A 17,966-nucleotide genomic window follows, 5' to 3' on the forward strand; every position below is an offset into this window, starting at 1 on the left:
AATCTATAATCTATAATCTATAATCTATAATCTATAATCTATAATCTCTAAATTCACGCCCTTTCAGAGCGCCCCTCTCCTGCTCGCACACGCTAATTAACGACAAAATCGATGCCACCTTTGATATAACCCTGAAAGCCTGTCCATATGGCTCCGGCTATGGCTGTGCCCACTCCCTGCAAATTTACTGGCAATCAATACCATACACGCTGGATAATATAAGTAAGCGTCCAGAATATAATTTTTTTTCTTGACCTCAATAACTCTCTCTCCACTATTCTACACGCTTTCAGACGGTACTGTACACCTTTCCACGCCGGCTAAGAAACTCCCCATACCCGTACAGGTGATGGGCATGAAAATCATACCAGTTGCACAGCATATGCAAATTCAGTTGGAGTCTGTTGGCCTGCAAATCGACTGGGATCGTCATCAGTACTTGGGCATTCACGCTGGCCCATTGCTGTGGTCCAAAGTAGGCGGTCTCTGTGGCTCACTCGATGGTGATTACAAGAATGACTTGATGGCAAAAAGCGGCGTGGTTGTCGAGACCGTCAAGTCCTTCACAGATTCCTGGCGCGTCGATGACAAATCGGATTTGTGTATAATGGAAAATAGTCGCGAATTGGAGTTTGGTTCAGAGTCCTGCGAAGCAGCTAAGCAGAAAAAGGCTATCGAAGTCTGTGGTCGTCTGTTGTCTAACGAAAAACTGTCGGACTGCGTGAAAGGTATCAACTTCGAGGCACTGCTGCGAGCTTGCGTGGATGACTACTGCAACTGTCCGAATCGTGAGCATCCAGAGATGTGCAATTGCGATGCGGTGGCTATGTTGGCGAAAGAATGCAGCTTTAAGGGTGTAAAGTTGGAGCATGGTTTTCGTGATTTGGAGATATGCCGTAAGTAGAACAAGTTTTGTAGTCAATAGATTGTTTAATTTTTCATTTCACAGCCGTAAGCTGCAGCTATGGACGTGTCTATTTGCCATGCGGCCCGGATGTAGAACCCACCTGCGACATGGCCGTGACGCCGAGCAAAGACAAATGTAATGAGGGTTGCTTTTGTCCCGAGGGTACTGTGCAGTACAAGGACGCTTGCATCACGCAAGAGCTGTGCCCATGCACCATGCGCGGTAAGGAGTTCAAGCCGGAAGCGACTATTAAAAAGAAGTGTAACACATGGTGAGTCTACGATTATATGTATTTGAACAGCTTACTAATTCCAGTTCCTCCCTTCAAATAGCACATGCAAGGGCGGCCAGTGGAAATGTACGGATGAGGAGTGTGGCGCTCGCTGTGGCGCCATCGGCGATCCACATTATCAGACTTTTGATGGCAAACGCTTCGATTTTATGGGTCAGTGCTCCTACTATCTGTTGAAAACGTCTAAACTATCCGTCGAAGCAGAGAACGTTGCCTGTTCTGGCGCTATTTCGGAGAATCTGAATTTAGTGGCTGCTGCAGAGAATCCGTCCTGCACTAAATCGGTTACCCTCCGCTTTACGCTCAAGAATGGCGTACCGAACACTGTGCGTCTGAATCAGGGTATGTCTGTGCATATCAATGAAAAGGAGATCACAAAGTTCCCGAAAATAGTTGGCGCTGGCGAAGTGCTCATACGTTTGGCCAGTTCGAGTTTCATGACGGTAGAGTTTCCTGATGGCATACGCATTTGGTGGGATGGCATCTCGCGTGTCTATATCGATGCGCCGCCCAGCTATCGTAATCAGACTGCAGGTCTGTGCGGCACATTTAATTCGAATACGCAGGACGACTTCCTAACGCCAGAGGGTGATATTGAGACGGCTGTTGAGCCGTTCGCAGATAAGTGGCGCACCAAAGACACTTGCGACTTCCCGACTGACACTGTGCCCGGTCCCCATCCATGCAGTGCCAACCCCGATAAGCGCGCTGATGCGGAGAAATACTGCAACTGGATAATGGATGACATATTCCAAGACTGTCATTGGACTGTCGAACCGGAGCAGTACTACGAGGATTGCCTGTACGATGTGTGCGCGTGCAAAGATGAGCCAGACAAGTGCTTCTGTCCCATCTTGGCTGCCTACGGTACTGAGTGCATGCGGCAAGGCATCAAGACTGGCTGGCGTTTGGCGGTTAAAGAGTGTGGTAAGTAGAACAGTTTTTTTAAGTAAGCCTAATATAAAGTCTAAATACCTATTCCGCGACCCACAGCTGTCAAGTGCCCTATGGGTCAAGTATATGACGAATGTGGCGACACCTGCGCGCGCACTTGCAGCGATCTAGCATCTAAGAACAGCTGCAAGAAGGAGTGTGTTGATGGTTGTCGCTGTCCGCATGGCGAATACTTGAATGAAAAGAATGAATGCGTGCCACAGCATAAATGTCCTTGCACCTACGATGGCATCAGCTTCAAATCGGGGTACAAGGAAGTGCGTCCGGGTGAAAAGTTTCTCGATTTGTGGTAAGTCTACAATTCAGGGCACTTTGAAATGTCTGCAGCATACTATATTTGCATTACTCTTTTAGCTCTTGCACCAACGGTCTGTGGGAGTGTGAGGATGCCGAACCTGGGGATGAGGAAAAATATCCACCTTCATCGCAGCTACGCGCCGAGTGTGCTAAGCGTCCCTTCGCAGAGTTCTCAAAGTGTCCGCCCAAAGAGCCGAAAACCTGTAAAAATATGCACGAGTATGTGGAGAACTTCGAGGATTGCACACCAGACTGTGTCTGCATGGCTGGTTATGTCTACGACACCTCACGTAAAGCTTGCGTTCTGCCGGAGAACTGTTCATGTCATCATGGCGGTAAGAGCTACTCGGATGGTGAGAAGATAAAGGAGGATTGCAATTTATGGTAATTTTGATTTTAATGTTATTGTACCCGTACTTTAAACTTTACGTTTTCTCTTTGCTTAGCGTGTGCAAGAGCGGAAATTGGTCGTGTTCCTCGAATGGCTGCGGCTCAACCTGCTCCGTTTGGGGTGACTCGCACTTTACCACGTACGACAATCATGATTTTGACTTCCAAGGCGCCTGCGATTATATACTCTCCAAAGGTGTTGCAGACAATGGCGATGGTTTTGCGGTTACCATACAGAATGTCCTGTGTGGCACCATGGGTGTTACTTGTTCCAAGTCTGTAGAGATATCGCTGACGGGAAGTGTACAGGATACGCTGACGCTTACAGCAGATACGGCATACATTACAGATCCCAACAAATCGGCGATTAAAAGTAAGTATGACTTGGAAGTGATTCGCCGCTGAATAGTTCTTGCTGAGTCAGAGCTCACGATAGAGTGGGTGACTTTCTTTGTCGAGTTACTAACTCTTCAAGGAATCTGGAAACCCTGGTGAGGAGGGTCAGTCAGACCAGAGGAAGAGCCAGTTATTGCCTTTGTGCTTCAAAAAGGAGACATACATTGTGGAAGATGCTTTACTTAATGCTCGAATGTTGGACCAGTGGGTCGTATTTTATGACTTGCTCTAAAAGGAATAACATCCAAATACAGAATTTGAAACAAAAATGTGTAACGACGCCATTGTATGACCCATAAATCTTTAACATAAAAATTCATCGCTATAGCTTAATTTCTTGCACCCTCATAGGAAAACCTTGGCATAAATACATATACGCTGGGAAGATGAGAGCGAACTGACCCCTCGGAGCATTCTGTTTGTCATTTTATGCTCTCTGATCTGTGCTCTGATGTCTTCCACGTGTTCATTCTGATTTTGTCCCTATTCCAGGTTTCCATTAATAGACCTTAAGTTTGAACTCAAAACAAATTAAAATTTTTCAAAATGTCAGTCATCACTACATAGAAGAGTGTTGCGAAGTACTGCAGATGGACTAAGGGATCCATTTAAAGCTTTAATCCTCCATAGATCCCAAGTCCAATGGCTAACAGTAGCAATCGTGTCTTCAAACTAAATCGATAGATATTTATTGTTCAGGATCTCTGCTTATGCAGTAAATCAGACGGAAGCTCGACAGCTAGGCCCCGGGACCTTTCACATCAGACCTGAGAGGACTTTTTGGCATTTGCAAAGTGAGGTCGGGAAAGGAATTAGAAGTCCAGTAAATGAACACAGCCACATATCGGTCTGCTCTGTCCCGTAAATTGTCTCATAAATTTTAAGGCGGGGAACTAAACTTAGAGAAAGTTCAAAGAGTGTTTTAGGGTATTTACCTCTCTCGAAAGTTTTTAGCAAGATAATATAAAAGACTAGACTTGATTTTGCAAGGTTGAAGGGGTCTTTTAGGGACAGCTGCCCTAAAAGTTATGAGTGAGATGCTGGGACGATGGCTAAAGACACCAATACCAAGATTAGAAATCTGTTAGTAGTTGAGGTGATCAATACACCATCGAGTTAGACAACAAAATATAAGTTAACCCTGTAGCCTATAATGTGGTTCTCTGAGGAACTGTATAACAGGACAATAATTTTTTCTGACTTACCTAAAATCGTGTATGCTTTCAACGAGAATTTGGAAATCAAGAAGGCTGATATTCGTACTCAAAAATTCCATTTCGAATAGCAGATGAGCCAAAAAATATACAGCACTTGTACGCCAACATCCCTACCTGTCTCTGATCTATTTCATGGATCTACTTGTACTACATTATTTCTCAACGAGATTTAAATAATACTAATCTCTACTAAATCTTTCTCTTCACTTTCATTTCTAGAACTACGCGACGCCAGCAACACCAAAGGTCATGGCGCCTTTCACATCTACAAAGCTGGCGTCTTCATTGTGGTCGAGGTAATACCACTCAAATTGCAATTAAAATGGGATGAAGGTACACGCGTCTATGTGAAACTCGGTAACGAATGGAAGAATAAGGTAAAAGGATTGTGCGGCAATTACAATGACAACGCCATCGATGACATGCAAACGCCATCGCAAGGCATCGAAACAAGTCCACTCATTTTCGGACACGCATGGAAGGTGCAACAATTTTGCGCGCAACCAACAGCGCTCATAGATGCGTGCAAAGAGCATCCGGAACGTGAGACGTGGGCACAACTCAAGTGTGGTGTCCTCAAATCGGAAATATTTAAGGTGAGCAAGGCGCAAGAGCGCAACAGCAGATAGAAGTAAAGTTGGTAGCAGCCAGTAGCTAACGAATAATTAAAATTCCAATACGCATTGCAATGACTAATACTTAAGAGTGCTTCTCATCTTGTTCTTTTTTCGCCTCTGCTAGGATTGTCACGCTGAAGTATCTGTTGAGAAGTACCTGAAACGTTGCATATTCGATACGTGCGCTTGCGACCAGGGTGGCGATTGTGAGTGTCTATGTACAGCGGTGGCCGCCTATGCACACGCCTGCTCACAAAAGGGCATCAATATACGTTGGCGTACGCCACACTTCTGTCGTAAGTACTCAGCATGCACAAGTAGACATTTAAGGTAGTTGTAAAAGTGTTACTGTAAGTGTGTAAAGTTCAATTTAGTAGTACCCATTGGTACTGAGACACTACGTTGCTGAAAATCATTGTGTTTTCAATTATTCATTATTGCAAATCGTCACATACGTTGCTGGCGACAATGCAAGTGGCAAGTGTTTGGTAGAGGAGAACAAGAGGCTTCGAGATGCTGTAGTAGCTGCCAAAAAGGCATAGCTACCTGTCGAAATATGCGCATATGTACATACATAAGTAAGCTCACGTGCTTCGATCCTCAAGTAGACTTGTCGATTAGCTGTAATTGATACTTGAAACTTATCCATTGTGATTTCCTTAGAAGCGCACACATATTCATATATTACAGGGATATAAAATTAAGTAATCCTTCGCGCTACGCTGAGCAGCCTCTATACATTTGAATAAGCTATTGAATCGACGCAAAATCGTTTCATAGTGGCCGCAGGCAATTATTCACACTTGAGAGAAATTTTAAGATTGAAGATTTATTAGCGTTCAGTGTGCAAGGATGTGATGTGAGGATTCGATAAGTTTATTCAAATAGTTTGGAGGGAAATGTAATTAATTAGAAAATAGCAAAAAACTTTCAGTTTGGCTGAGTGACATACTTCAAAGTCCTTACTACATAATATCTTAACGGGTAAAGGAAAAATTAAGAATAACGTCTAGTAATCCTATAATAGAATCTTCTCCAACGGAAGCCCATGAAAGGCCGCTCTACATATTTTTACTTATTTCTGTGGACAGCTATTTGATTCCGGATGGAATGATTGAGTTTTTGAAGTTTTGGACTCCAACATCGACTGAGTTTGGAGGGTCGTTGCGTTCATTCCGAAGGGGGGCTATTGAGTATCTCTTAATTTCTGATTAAAACGCCGGCGAGACTGAGACATATGTATATATTAATAAAGGGATTCTTCGAGATCGCATGTGAGGTGCTCAATAGGCGCATATCCAAGGTAGTTCGGCCGAGACCGACCTGCTCACACTCGTGAAGCCGATGGAGGAAGTCCTCATGCGCAAAGATTTCACTGTGGGTTCCTTTGTTGATATATTGAGAAATTGTTTAACCATGTACTTTCGAAGAAATCGTCCTTCCTAGGAAAGCACGATTAGTAAATATCGCGGAGGAGTGGGTCCCGGGGGTAGTGTAGAGTCAACATGGCACGCCGAAGTGGAGTTTATAGTTGTAAACGACTACTAGCGGAACTAATGAGTAAACGCTGCTGGGTAATTTTTAGCCGGATGATGCTGTCATTTTGGTTAGGCGTAAACTTCTGGACTCGCTGTTCATCCTAGTAAGATGAAACTCGTAAGACGCCACTCGACATTTCCTTCAGTTGGAGGATTCTCTTGAAATTTTTTTAAATAGCCAAGTATTCGGATTTGAATGGAAGCTGTCATGAGAGCATAACATTGAAGATAGAACCCTGAAAGCACATGTATGTGGCTCTATAATGCTGTAGAGGGGCAATTGGTAAGGGATGGGGCCTATCCTATAAGGTTATTTTTTGCTTTTGCACGCTTTTTGTGTTTGGAGTATTTGGCTAGAGACGACTACACTCAATTCAGAGGCTTGGAGCGAGTACAAGGGTCTTCCCTAATAGCCATCAGTGGACACCACTTTGGCACTTAACGTCTTGCCTAATATAGTGCCCATCTGTATTGTAGGCAGGGCTACTGTAGCAATGGCTCCGGACAGACTTAGAAGCTCTGGGTTCTTAACTGACTAAGAATTTGGACACTGTAGAATTTTTTTTGTAGGCTTCAATAGCACAGATCACTGTGTGGCTAGAATGACGGTAATGAGATTTTTCTCCACTCATCTCTTCTCTTGAGATTAGTGGATTGGAGACAGTAATTAAAAGGATTACCCCTGAGTTTCTATTTGTATGGGCCTAAACTTGATGTCAAGGTCCGGGACGGGAGTTTTCTCGCGAGTTCTCCATGAGTTCAAGATTAAGGTTTCCAGATTAGTAGATTTCTAGAAGTAGTAGGAATCAGGTAATTAGTTAATTGGCTTCTCACCTGCATGACGTCGGCGAAAGGGGTAAACATCTGCTATGCGAAAAGAGGTAAACATCTGCGGCTATAAATTCCACAGTCCGATCTACAGTGTGCTCAAAGCTAGTAGAGGAAAACACTAACCAGTATTCAGTCGCGATTGATTGTGGTCAGTCAGACTTAAAAAGTCGTGTAAGGGATATATGGCTACTAGCCCATACTCACATTGCAGGAAAAGGCAGCTTCAAGTCGATAGCACCTAGAAAAGAGGTGGGGTTCGAGCAACTCTGTCTCCACGTGAAACCTTTTCTGGACAGATCGATATGGTGTAAACTTGATGAAAGCTAAGTAAAACCTCAAGGTCACTCTGGTCGAGATAAGACCGCCAGCGTTCAAGGGATCTTCTTGCGCTGAATAAGTCCTTTGAACAACGTAGTTAGTAAACGATTTTGAAGGAAAGCTTTTGCAAACCCGCCTCTATGTCTTCGAGCGACTTCCGACACGGCAAAAATTCACCCAGAATACGATCGTTTACAGAAAGAACTTCAGACATCCCATTCCGACAATACTGATAGTTACGTTCGTTTGGAATCTGCATATCCCTCGGCCTCACGATGCTAGAGTGTTTTGGAAACTAACAGACAATGGATATATAATTAGCCAACGTATTTTTCCTTCCCTCAGAAGCACAGATGTTAGAGTAAAAGAAAGTCTAATCTGAATCTTAATTGGTTTTTTAAATCCCAAGCTATCAACCATTTATTATCTACCCTACTCTTTTTTTCAGCCATGCAATGCGACTCCCACTGTGCTGAGTACCAAGCTTGCACGCCCGCCTGTGCCGTCGAGACCTGTGATAATTTCCTCGACCAGGGCATGACCGAACGCATGTGCAATCAGGAGAACTGCCTTGAAGGCTGCTTTATTAAACCCTGCGAGGAGGGCAAGATCTATCTCAACGACACCTACAAAGAGTGTGTACCGAAGGCTGATTGCAAGCCAGTGTGCATGTTGCGCGACGGCAAGACCTACTATGAAGGTGATGTCACATATGCAGATGCTTGCGCTACGTGTCGCTGCTCAAAGAAAAAAGAGGTATGCAGCGGCGTGAAGTGTAGGGAGCCAACGACGACGGAGCGGCCAGTCAATTTGGTGGTCGATAGCACCACACAGCATCCAATGGGCACCGATACGCAACCGAAGTGTGTGCGCGGTTGGACACGCTGGTTCGATAAGGACGCCGATACATCAGGCAAGCTTACACATCTAAATGATGAGGAAAAGCTGCCACGCTACGATCGCATGGAAAGCATTTATGGCACGTGTCAGAAGAAGTATATGAAAAAAATTGAATGCCGCGTAGTGGATACTCACGAATCGCCCGACTATATGGATGAGAATGTGCGCTGCGATCTGCAGGAGGGACTCGTTTGCCAAGGACAATGTCACGATTATGAAATACGCGTCTTCTGCCAGTGCGATGAAGAGCCGGTGACGCCACCAACGCCAACTGAGCGTCCACAAATCGGACAGCCATGTGATTCGATGATTGCGGAATATAAGGAATATCCAGGAGACTGTCATAAATTCCTGCACTGTCAGCCAACTAATGACGGAAGTGGTTGGAATTACGTGGAGAAGACGTGCGGTGAAGACATGATGTTCAATCCAACTGTGTATGTATGTGATCACATAGCGACCGTGCAGCAGATCAAACCAAGCTGTGGAAAGCCGATACCTGGCGCGGAGGTCGAAGTGCCAAGCGAATGCGCCGAGGGAAAGGTGATGGTCGAGTGTGCCAATCAGTGTGAATTCACTTGCGACTTCTACGGTTCGGTGAGTGTGCAGCAAGAAAGTTAATTTACAGCACTCCTGATGGTTGAGTTTTCACTGCCTTCTATAGGTTCTTCGCAAGCGTGGTCTTTGCAAGAAGGGCGAACACTGCAAACCTGGCTGTGTAGATAAGCAACGACCGGATTGCTGGTCGCTGGGTAAGTACTGGCGTGATGAGGTAACTTGCGTGGAATTGGACGAGTGTCCGTGTATGGATAAATCGGAGAAGTACGTGCAGCCACATATGCCGGTCTTCGGCGAAGATGAGGTCTGTCAGTGCATAGACAATGCATACACTTGTGTGCCTAATGAAGTGCCTGAGATGACCAAGCTGCGTAAGTATCTTCATAGCTAGTAGATGTCCGTACCCTACATACTAACTTGATTTTCCTTTGAGCAGCCTACTTCCTGAGCACTACACCTACCACAAAAGAACACGAGCCAGAGCTGCTGCCACCCACGCTTGCGCCACATTTGCAGTGCGAGCCGGAACGGTACGTTTTATGACAAAAATTAGGAGCTCTTAAACTGACATGTTTATCTCGTTATTATAGTTTCAAACCTCTGATACAAGGCGAGGAACCACTGCCTGACAGTGCCTTCAATGCCAGTTCCAGCCTCAACCCCTATAGTACACCTTTTATGGCGCGAATTCCTCAAAACCCGAAGAGCAGCATCGGCAGCTGGTCGCCGGGCATAGATGACCAGATGCAGTACTTGCAGATAAGCTTCCCAGAGCCTGAGCCTGTATTTGGCGTCATCATGGCCGGTAGTCCGGATTTCGATAACTACGTCACGCTTTTCAAGGTAAGTTGCCTTACTCAACGATGTCTGCGTTTTTGATAAATCTTTTCCTTTTTCTAGATACTCTACAGCCACGACGGCGAGTCCTATCACTATGTGGTGGATGAGTCCGATACACCGCAGAAGTTCAACGGTCCACTCGACTCACGTACGCCGCAACAGACGTTCCTCAACATACCCGTCGAAGCCAAGTCCTTACGCATCTACCCACTAAAATGGCATGGCCGTATTGCTATGCGGGTTGAGCTGCTTGGTTGCGGCGAACCAGGTACAACTACCACACCGGCAACCACAACAGAGTCCAAATTCGAAAAGCTCATTTTGACGACTACACCACAACCGGTTATCTGGCAGGGTGAAGGCAAGTGTGTGGATCACATGGGTGTTGACAACGGTCAAATGCATCCGAAGCAGGTGAAGGCCAGCAGCATATGGACACTGCCACAACCGGCCAAGAAGCCACGATTGATAGATTTGCTCAAGCTCTCCTCCCCTGTAGGCTGGCGACCTGTGGCCAACTCACCAAACGAATATGTGCAGGTGCGTGTTTAAGAACAATATACGTAGGGTCTTGGGTGCCTAAATGTCTTCTCCTTCCATAATAGTTCGACTTCTTGGCGCCACGCAATATCTCTGGTTTCATAACGAAGGGTGGTCCGGATGGCTGGGTTACCAGCTTCAAGGTCATGTTCTCCAAGAATAAATTGATTTGGAACAAGGTGCTCTTCTTCGACGGTCAACCAGAACAATTCCGCGGAAATTATGATTCAAATAGCGAGGTGATAAATACTTTCCGCTCGCCTATACTGACGCAGTATTTCAAGATTGTGCCTTCCAAATGGGAGAAGAATATAAATATGCGCATAGAGCCTGTGGGATGTTTCGAGACTTACTGTGAGTGACCAGCTTATACATTTCAAATATGGTTTAATCTGAGATACTTTCTTCCAGTGGAAGTTAAGGAGGAGGAACCTGAGGTTGAAAGCGAGCTGCCGAAATGCCACGCCTGCGGTGGCGTTCAAGGCGCTACAGGACCAGATGGTGTTTGTAAATGCAAGAACGGTTTATTCTGGGATGGTCAGAACTGCGTGCAAAGTAATCTGTGTCCCTGCATTGAAGAATACAGCACGTGAGTTTCCTTACCTAGTTAAATAATCAACCGTTCCCAGGTTTATATTTTAAATCCTTATACGTAGTTACCCCATCGGCACCAAGTACGAGAATAAGCAGTGCGAGGAGTGTGTTTGCGTTTTGGGTGGCCATTCCAACTGCAAGCCCAAAAAGTGTCCGCCATGCGTGGAGACTAACTTGCGCTCCTTGGTCACGCCAGATTGCTTCTGCAAATGTGAACCTTGTCCAAAATATCAGCGCATCTGTCCGTCAAGTGGTGACTGCATACCCGAACTGTTATGGTGTAATGGCGTGCAAGATTGTGCGGATGATGAGGATGATTCTTGTGAGCAGAAGTTTGAAGTGACGCCGCAACCAATTGTTAATAAGAATGAAAGTGAGTATGGTTTGGGGCTGGGAATAGTTTATACGAATGGTAGATGTAGCAAAAAAATCGTGATATTCGTTAAGATGTGTTAATAATACCGATAACGAACATAAATTATAAAGTAAAATAAGTACTTACGTGCATGAAAATTTTAGCTAAACATAAGGTGAGTATTTTTTCAATAGTGGGCACAGTTTTTTCAATTAAAGTGAGACTTGGAAAAGTGTCCTTGCTGTCTCAAAAAGCATATGTGATTGTTTATGCGCTTACTACCTTGGCCTTGTCAGTGGGAATAGTTTTCATCATAGGCTAGAAAACGAAAATGTGTAAACCTTGAGGAAATACTGATAAGAATGAACGTAGGCACTCTTGGTTCAGTGGCAACGGTTTCTACAAACTTTGTACAGGAAAAAGAATGATATATCTCAAGTATTTTGAAGAAAGTATCATCGGAACTACATTCTTATGTGCCAAAATTTTGTTATCAAATAAAATAAGTCATTATTTTTTGGAAAAAAAGTAGGACCAAGTTTAATTCAAAATTAAAAAAGCAAAAAAGTGTAAATGAAATGAGTGGGAATAGTTTGTTAACAACAAAATATTTGAAGTTTTTTCATTAAAAGAGTAATTCCGGCCAATTTAAAAATTAATTTGAAGAAGTTTACTGAAATAAAAATTTTGATCAAAAATTAAGTTATAAATTTGTCTGCTATAAATAAAAGACATCATGAAGTGCCTTCATAACGTTTAATTATGATTAAAAAGGAGATTATAAGACATGGAACCAGGCTCTATTATGAAAATTTCAAGTTATATTTCAATACCGAGATAATTTAGATTGGGAACAGATAATTCGTATGGCCTTATAGACGAAAGTAGAAAGTATGCTGTTAATAGATGAATTTTGGGTAGCGAGTACACAATTGGTAAAAATTTTAGGTCGGAACAATTTGAAGGTTTTTCCTTGTACAGCAAAAGTGATAGGTTCTCCTTATTTGATCTTAAAATAATTCAACATTCAAAAAATAAAAAGGAAACACGATTTTTTTGGATGGGAATAGTTAAAAAAATTAACTGTATAAAGATTTGTTTACGCGCTTTAACTAAAACTGAACGGAACAATTTTTTTTAAAGTGCGATACAAAAACTAAATTCATAAGTGTCCTTATTTGGGTAAGAACAGTTAGACAAGTATCCGTAAAAGCAATATAACATATTTTTTGAGTTATTTTTATTTGAACTTCGTACAAAGGGGATCTCTTCCTCTCTTTCATACAGCCGTCATCATCAAGTGCCCAGAACCCGAATGCCCACCTAATATGAAGATTAAGGTTTTTGAGAAGAAACAGCGTAAAATGTCGCAGATGTTCGCCAAGTCGTAAGTAAAACCAGAGGATTTTTACGCGAAGACAGTAATTTTCTATGCTTTCTTAATCTTAGTTTCACCGACATGGAAGCCATGGGCAGCAATATGTTCAAAGTAACCAAAACCAAAGTGTTGGTAAGCGAAACTGAAGAATTCCTTATGATGCCCACAGAAGAAGTAGCCGGCGTGGAGGAGGAAGAGTGTGCCGAATTCACTTGTGTGCCAATACCCACAAAAGTGGTGCAGAAGAATGAAACAGTTGTTTGTATGGAGCCTAAGTGCCCAGAGAACTATGAAATAGAATTGGATATGTCAAATGCTAAGCCGGGACAATGCAGCAAGTATGCATGCGTACTGAAGCCCACCAAAGATGATGTGTGTGAAATAAGTGGAAAATTCTTCACAACCTTTGATGGAACTGAGTTTAAATATGACACTTGTAGCCATATACTGGCGCGGGATATCAAGAATTCCAATTGGGTGATAACTGGTGAGTGTATTAAAGGTGACTGAAAGGAACGAAAAAGGGGGGTAGAGAGGACAACGGCTAAAATGGAAGTCAAAAAAGACGGCCAGCATCTATGATTCTCCAAAGAGCTGAGTTTCTTAGTCTTTTGAAATCCATCAGGAGAGTAGTTCATATCTTTCAATCTATTTCAGTAAAATTGCTCCCAAAATCTGACTTTCGCCTCTTTTCTTAGAGTTCTCTCTTCTAACTTTATGTCTCACTCTTCATTTCAGTCCACCTCCTCTGCGAAGATGAATCACGCAAGGTTTGCCATAAAATGATCACTATTAAGGACATCGAATCGGCGGCCATACTAACGATTATGCCTAATATGAAATTGAATTTCAATGGCTTCGACTACACCGTGTCGCAGCTTATGAATTCACCCATCTGCAAGGCGGCCTTTGTTATCTCCAAGCCGGGCAGCACGGTGTTGGTGGTCTCGCGAAAACATGGCTATTGGTTACTTTACGATGACATCGGTTACATCAAGATTGGCATTTCGTCCAAGTATTTACGCACCGTTGATGGTCTGTGTGGCTACTATGATGGCATAGCAAACAATGACAAACGCACACCAGATGGCAGTCTAATGCAGAACACAGTGAAGTTTGGCGACAGCTGGTTCGACAAAAAGATACCGAAGGAAATGTGCTACCCGCAAGCGTGTCCATTTGAGTTGCAGAAGAAGGCACTAGCGCTATGCAATGCCATTAAGTAAGTGTGTGGGGGCGGGTGGTGGTGATATGGCAAGAAGTAATTGTAGTTCAAAATACAGTTGTTGTAGCTATGTATATGTGCGTTCAAAGTGCGCTGCTGAATTTTGTGTAGTAATGTCATGTAATTTTGCTTTGCACCCGGCAGGCATCCGGTGTTCGTTAAGTGCAACAAGGCGGTCAACTACAAACAATTCGTCAGCAAATGCATGGAGACCACTTGTGAGTGCCTGCGGGCACATCCGGGCGAGGACAACACTTGCAAATGCAATGCACTGCAGGACTTTGTTGCCAAGTGTTTGACAATTAATCCCAATATACAATTGAATTTGTGGCGTGCGGTGCAACAGTGTGGTAAGTGGTTAGCGAAGTAGATTTTTTATCAAAAAGGTGAATTTTTATCGGTTGAGAAAAAGTGGAACTAGAATGTATTTACATGGATATGATATGGAAGAGGGTTTGTATTAAGGCTTGGAGTTCTATCCCGATATCCGGGGGATTTTATTCGTATGCACCAATATCCCGATTACCGAATACACGGCTAGTTTATACTGATTTAAATCCGAATAGCCGCAGTTTTTACCCGGAGTTTTTGAATATCCGAATAATTGGGATACCGAATATCTAATTTAAAATCCGAATATCCAGATAAAAAAAATTAACGAAAATTAACCAGATAACCGAAAGAAAAAATAAAGGATTAACGGTGGGTATCCGAATATTAACCGAATATCCGGAATACAAAATAGAATGGATATTAACCGGATAAGGGGATTTTATCCGTAGACACGAATATCCGAACGATTGCCCGAATACACGGATAGTCCCCGCCCTAGTTTATACTTGCCCGAATACAGCCGCTATATTGATTATCCTTCTTGAAGATCTCGCTTTTTGTTATCGGCTCTGATTTAGTTTGCATTCTCATTGCAAATTTTTTTCTCTTCCTAGTTATTATTCTCATTTTAACTCTTATTCTCAATCTTATTTCAATTATTTATTATCAAACACATTCTCACTCCTCTCTCTTACTTTCATTGTCATTTTCATTCCCATTCTGCTTTTCATTCCCATTCTCATTTCCAATTTTATTCTGATTTTTAATATCATTATCATTTCCATTTACGTTCGCAACCACATTCCCATTCTTATTCTCATTTATTATGTCATTATCCTCAATTTCATTCCTTTATCTTACTGCCATTCTGATTTTCATTCCCATTCTAACGTTTTATGTCAATCCCATTCTCTATCTTATTACCACTTTTATTCTCATTCTAGTTTCCATTTACATTCCCAACCTAATTTCTCTTTACAGTCTCATTCTCCTTCCCTATTCATTATGCCACTCTCAATCTCTCTACTATACACACTGTTATTCTTATTTCCATTCTCATTCTCATTCCCATTCCCATTTTCATTTCAATTGATATTCTCATTCCCTTTATCATTCTCATTCCCCTTCCTATTTTAAATCATTCCCTTTCTTATCCTTATTCTCCTTTTTATTGTGATTCCCATTCTCATTCTAACCGTCATTCTTATTTTTATTTTCATTCCCACTCTTTATGTCATCATTTTTTTCCAGTACTTGAATAATATTTCCTTTCCTTCACAGATATCGATTGCCCTGCGCCACTTATCCACTCCGATTGCTACAAACGCCGCTGTGAGCCATCCTGTGACTCGCTAAACACCGACGATTGCCCCATAATACCGGACGCCTGCTTCCCCGGCTGCTATTGTCCCGAAGGCACTGTGCGCCAGGGTAAGAAATGCGTAACTGTGGCCGAATGCAAGGACTGCGTCTGCAATTCCATCGGCAAGTCGCAGTTCTTCACTTACGACAAGAGAGATTTCCACTTCAACGGCAACTGCACATATCTGTTGTCGAGAGATATAGTATTGCCAGGACAGCATAATTTCCAGGTAAGTCCTTTCATGGGTAGAAGCCCTCCAGAAAATGTAAGTCCCTCTCCCTTCCAAAGGTCTATGTCACAATGGACTATTGCAAGCGACTAGGTTACACCGCCAATGCCACACAGGACTCATGCATTAAAGCCTTCCATGTCTTCAATGGCGATCACCTCATACATATTGAGCGTCCGAAGGTCGGTAAGGTACCGCGAATTCTCATCGATGGCGCAGAGGAAAAGGTGCCTTTCAAGAAGTCTTGGATCAGTATGCGCGAATTAAATGGCAAGGAATTGTTGCTTTCACTGCTGGAAAGTCATGTGGACTTGCGGGTATCCTACGACGATATGGCCTATACGGTAAGTTCTTAGTGTGAATAGACTGGACCACTCGTCAGAGAGTACCTTGCCTGCGGTATATATCACTGATTTCTTGATTACCAAAAAAATATTTACACTTCACTTTCTCCCCTCTAACCTCTATCCCAGCTCTCTGTGCCCAGTATCAAGTACAGCGCTAAAATGGAAGGCCTCTGCGGCAATTGCGACCACAATCCCAAAAATGATCTTCTTGAAAATCCCGCCAAGAAAAAAGGACGCACGCCTAGCACAGACTTGGCGGTTGTGCTACAAAGTTGGCAGGCAGAAGAGCCTAAGCTAGGCAATGACTTGCAAATTTGCTCCAGTGACAGCGTACCGGAGAACGAATGCGAACCTCCACCGGTTGAACAAGATCCCTGCCAGTTGCTTTACAATGACGAACTTTTCGGGCGTTGCAACATCATAATTGATCCTGGAAAATATGTCGCTTTGTGTCAAAAGGAGTTCTGCAAACCCGGCAGTCAACGACAGAGTGCTTGCAATTCGATGACCGCTTATGCGCACGAATGCGCAAAACAGGGCATTTGCCTGAACTGGCGGCGTCCTGATCTCTGTCCATTCGATTGTCCCACAGACCTAGTCTATGAGCCTTGCGGTTGTGCGAGGACTTGCGAGACGATTAAAGCCATGCATGAATACGATGCAGTTATAATGACGACCGATAAGTTTGTAAAGACTGTAGAAATCAAAGACATGTGCGCGGCCGAAGAACGTTTTGAGGGTTGTTTCTGTCCACAGGGAAAAGTAATGGAAAATGGCGAGTGCGTGCCCGAGAAGTCGTGTGTGAAATGCGACGACTTGGTGCATGTGCCGGGCGAGAAGTGGAAGAAGGACAAGTGCACCGATTGTAGCTGTAACCTCGAAGGCAAAGTGGAATGTGTGGAACAAAAGTGTCTAGTCGAGGAAAATATCTGCGCTGAAGGCTTTACACCGAAGAAGTTTGTGTTGATCGATGAGTGCTGTCCACGCTATCGATGTGTGCCAGAGCCGAAATTGCCGCCTGCGAAATTGTGTCTCGAGCCGTTGATGCCCATATGTGGACCCGGACAGTTTAAAAAAACAGAAGACCGGACCGGATGGATGTCCACAATTCATTTGTGGTAAGTGGTTGAGTGGAGAAAGTGTGGTGTAAGAGGGACTTAATTATGCTCTCAATATTTAATTTACAGAATGCAAGCCGAAGGAGGAGTGCGAACGTCTGGAATTGCCACGTGCGCTAAAGCCAGGCGAAAAGGTGGTAGAAGAAGAACTCGGCTGTTGTCCGACACAGGAGATCGTCTGTGATGTGAGAAACTGCCCACCAGCGCTAAAGGAGTGCGCTGAACGCTTCTACGAAGTGGTCAGGAAGCAAGAGTTGGGCGATTGCTGTCCACATTACTTGTGTGGTAAGTACTATTTTGTGAACAGAAAGAGGGAAGCGTCTAACTAGTAAACGTCTGATACAGAGCCTCCTAAGGATATGTGCATTGTCCAAAATACTCTAGGCGAGACGTTCATTAAGGCACTGAATGCAAAATGGCCACATCCCA

The 17,966-nt window shown here is 43.6% G+C and overlaps 1 protein-coding gene across 1 annotated transcript; it reads left to right on the forward strand.

The window, feature by feature from the left end:
- Positions 1–67: 67 nt before the first annotated feature.
- LOC118754520 (hemocytin-like) lies at positions 68–17,960 on the forward strand (the record flags this gene model as incomplete). Its single annotated transcript, XM_036489397.1, is given in 27 exon segments — positions 68–222; positions 294–896; positions 950–1,178; positions 1,240–2,126; positions 2,193–2,442; positions 2,508–2,834; positions 2,897–3,213; positions 4,673–5,049; positions 5,195–5,366; positions 8,206–9,254; positions 9,322–9,586; positions 9,652–9,745; positions 9,806–10,058; positions 10,116–10,595; positions 10,661–10,949; positions 11,007–11,184; positions 11,252–11,562; positions 12,832–12,931; positions 12,994–13,409; positions 13,661–14,144; positions 14,292–14,497; positions 15,762–16,072; positions 16,132–16,416; positions 16,546–17,490; positions 17,492–17,537; positions 17,607–17,822; positions 17,883–17,960. Coding segments are annotated over 27 exon segments (9,323 nt in total), but the record flags the coding sequence as incomplete, so codon positions are not given.
- Positions 17,961–17,966: the final 6 nt, after the last annotated feature.

The sequence above is a fragment of the Rhagoletis pomonella genome, unplaced genomic scaffold (assembly GCF_013731165.1).
Source record: "Rhagoletis pomonella isolate Grant_MI unplaced genomic scaffold, Rhpom_1.0 Rhpom_scaffold_04067, whole genome shotgun sequence".
Lineage (NCBI taxonomy): Eukaryota > Metazoa > Arthropoda > Insecta > Diptera > Tephritidae > Rhagoletis > Rhagoletis pomonella.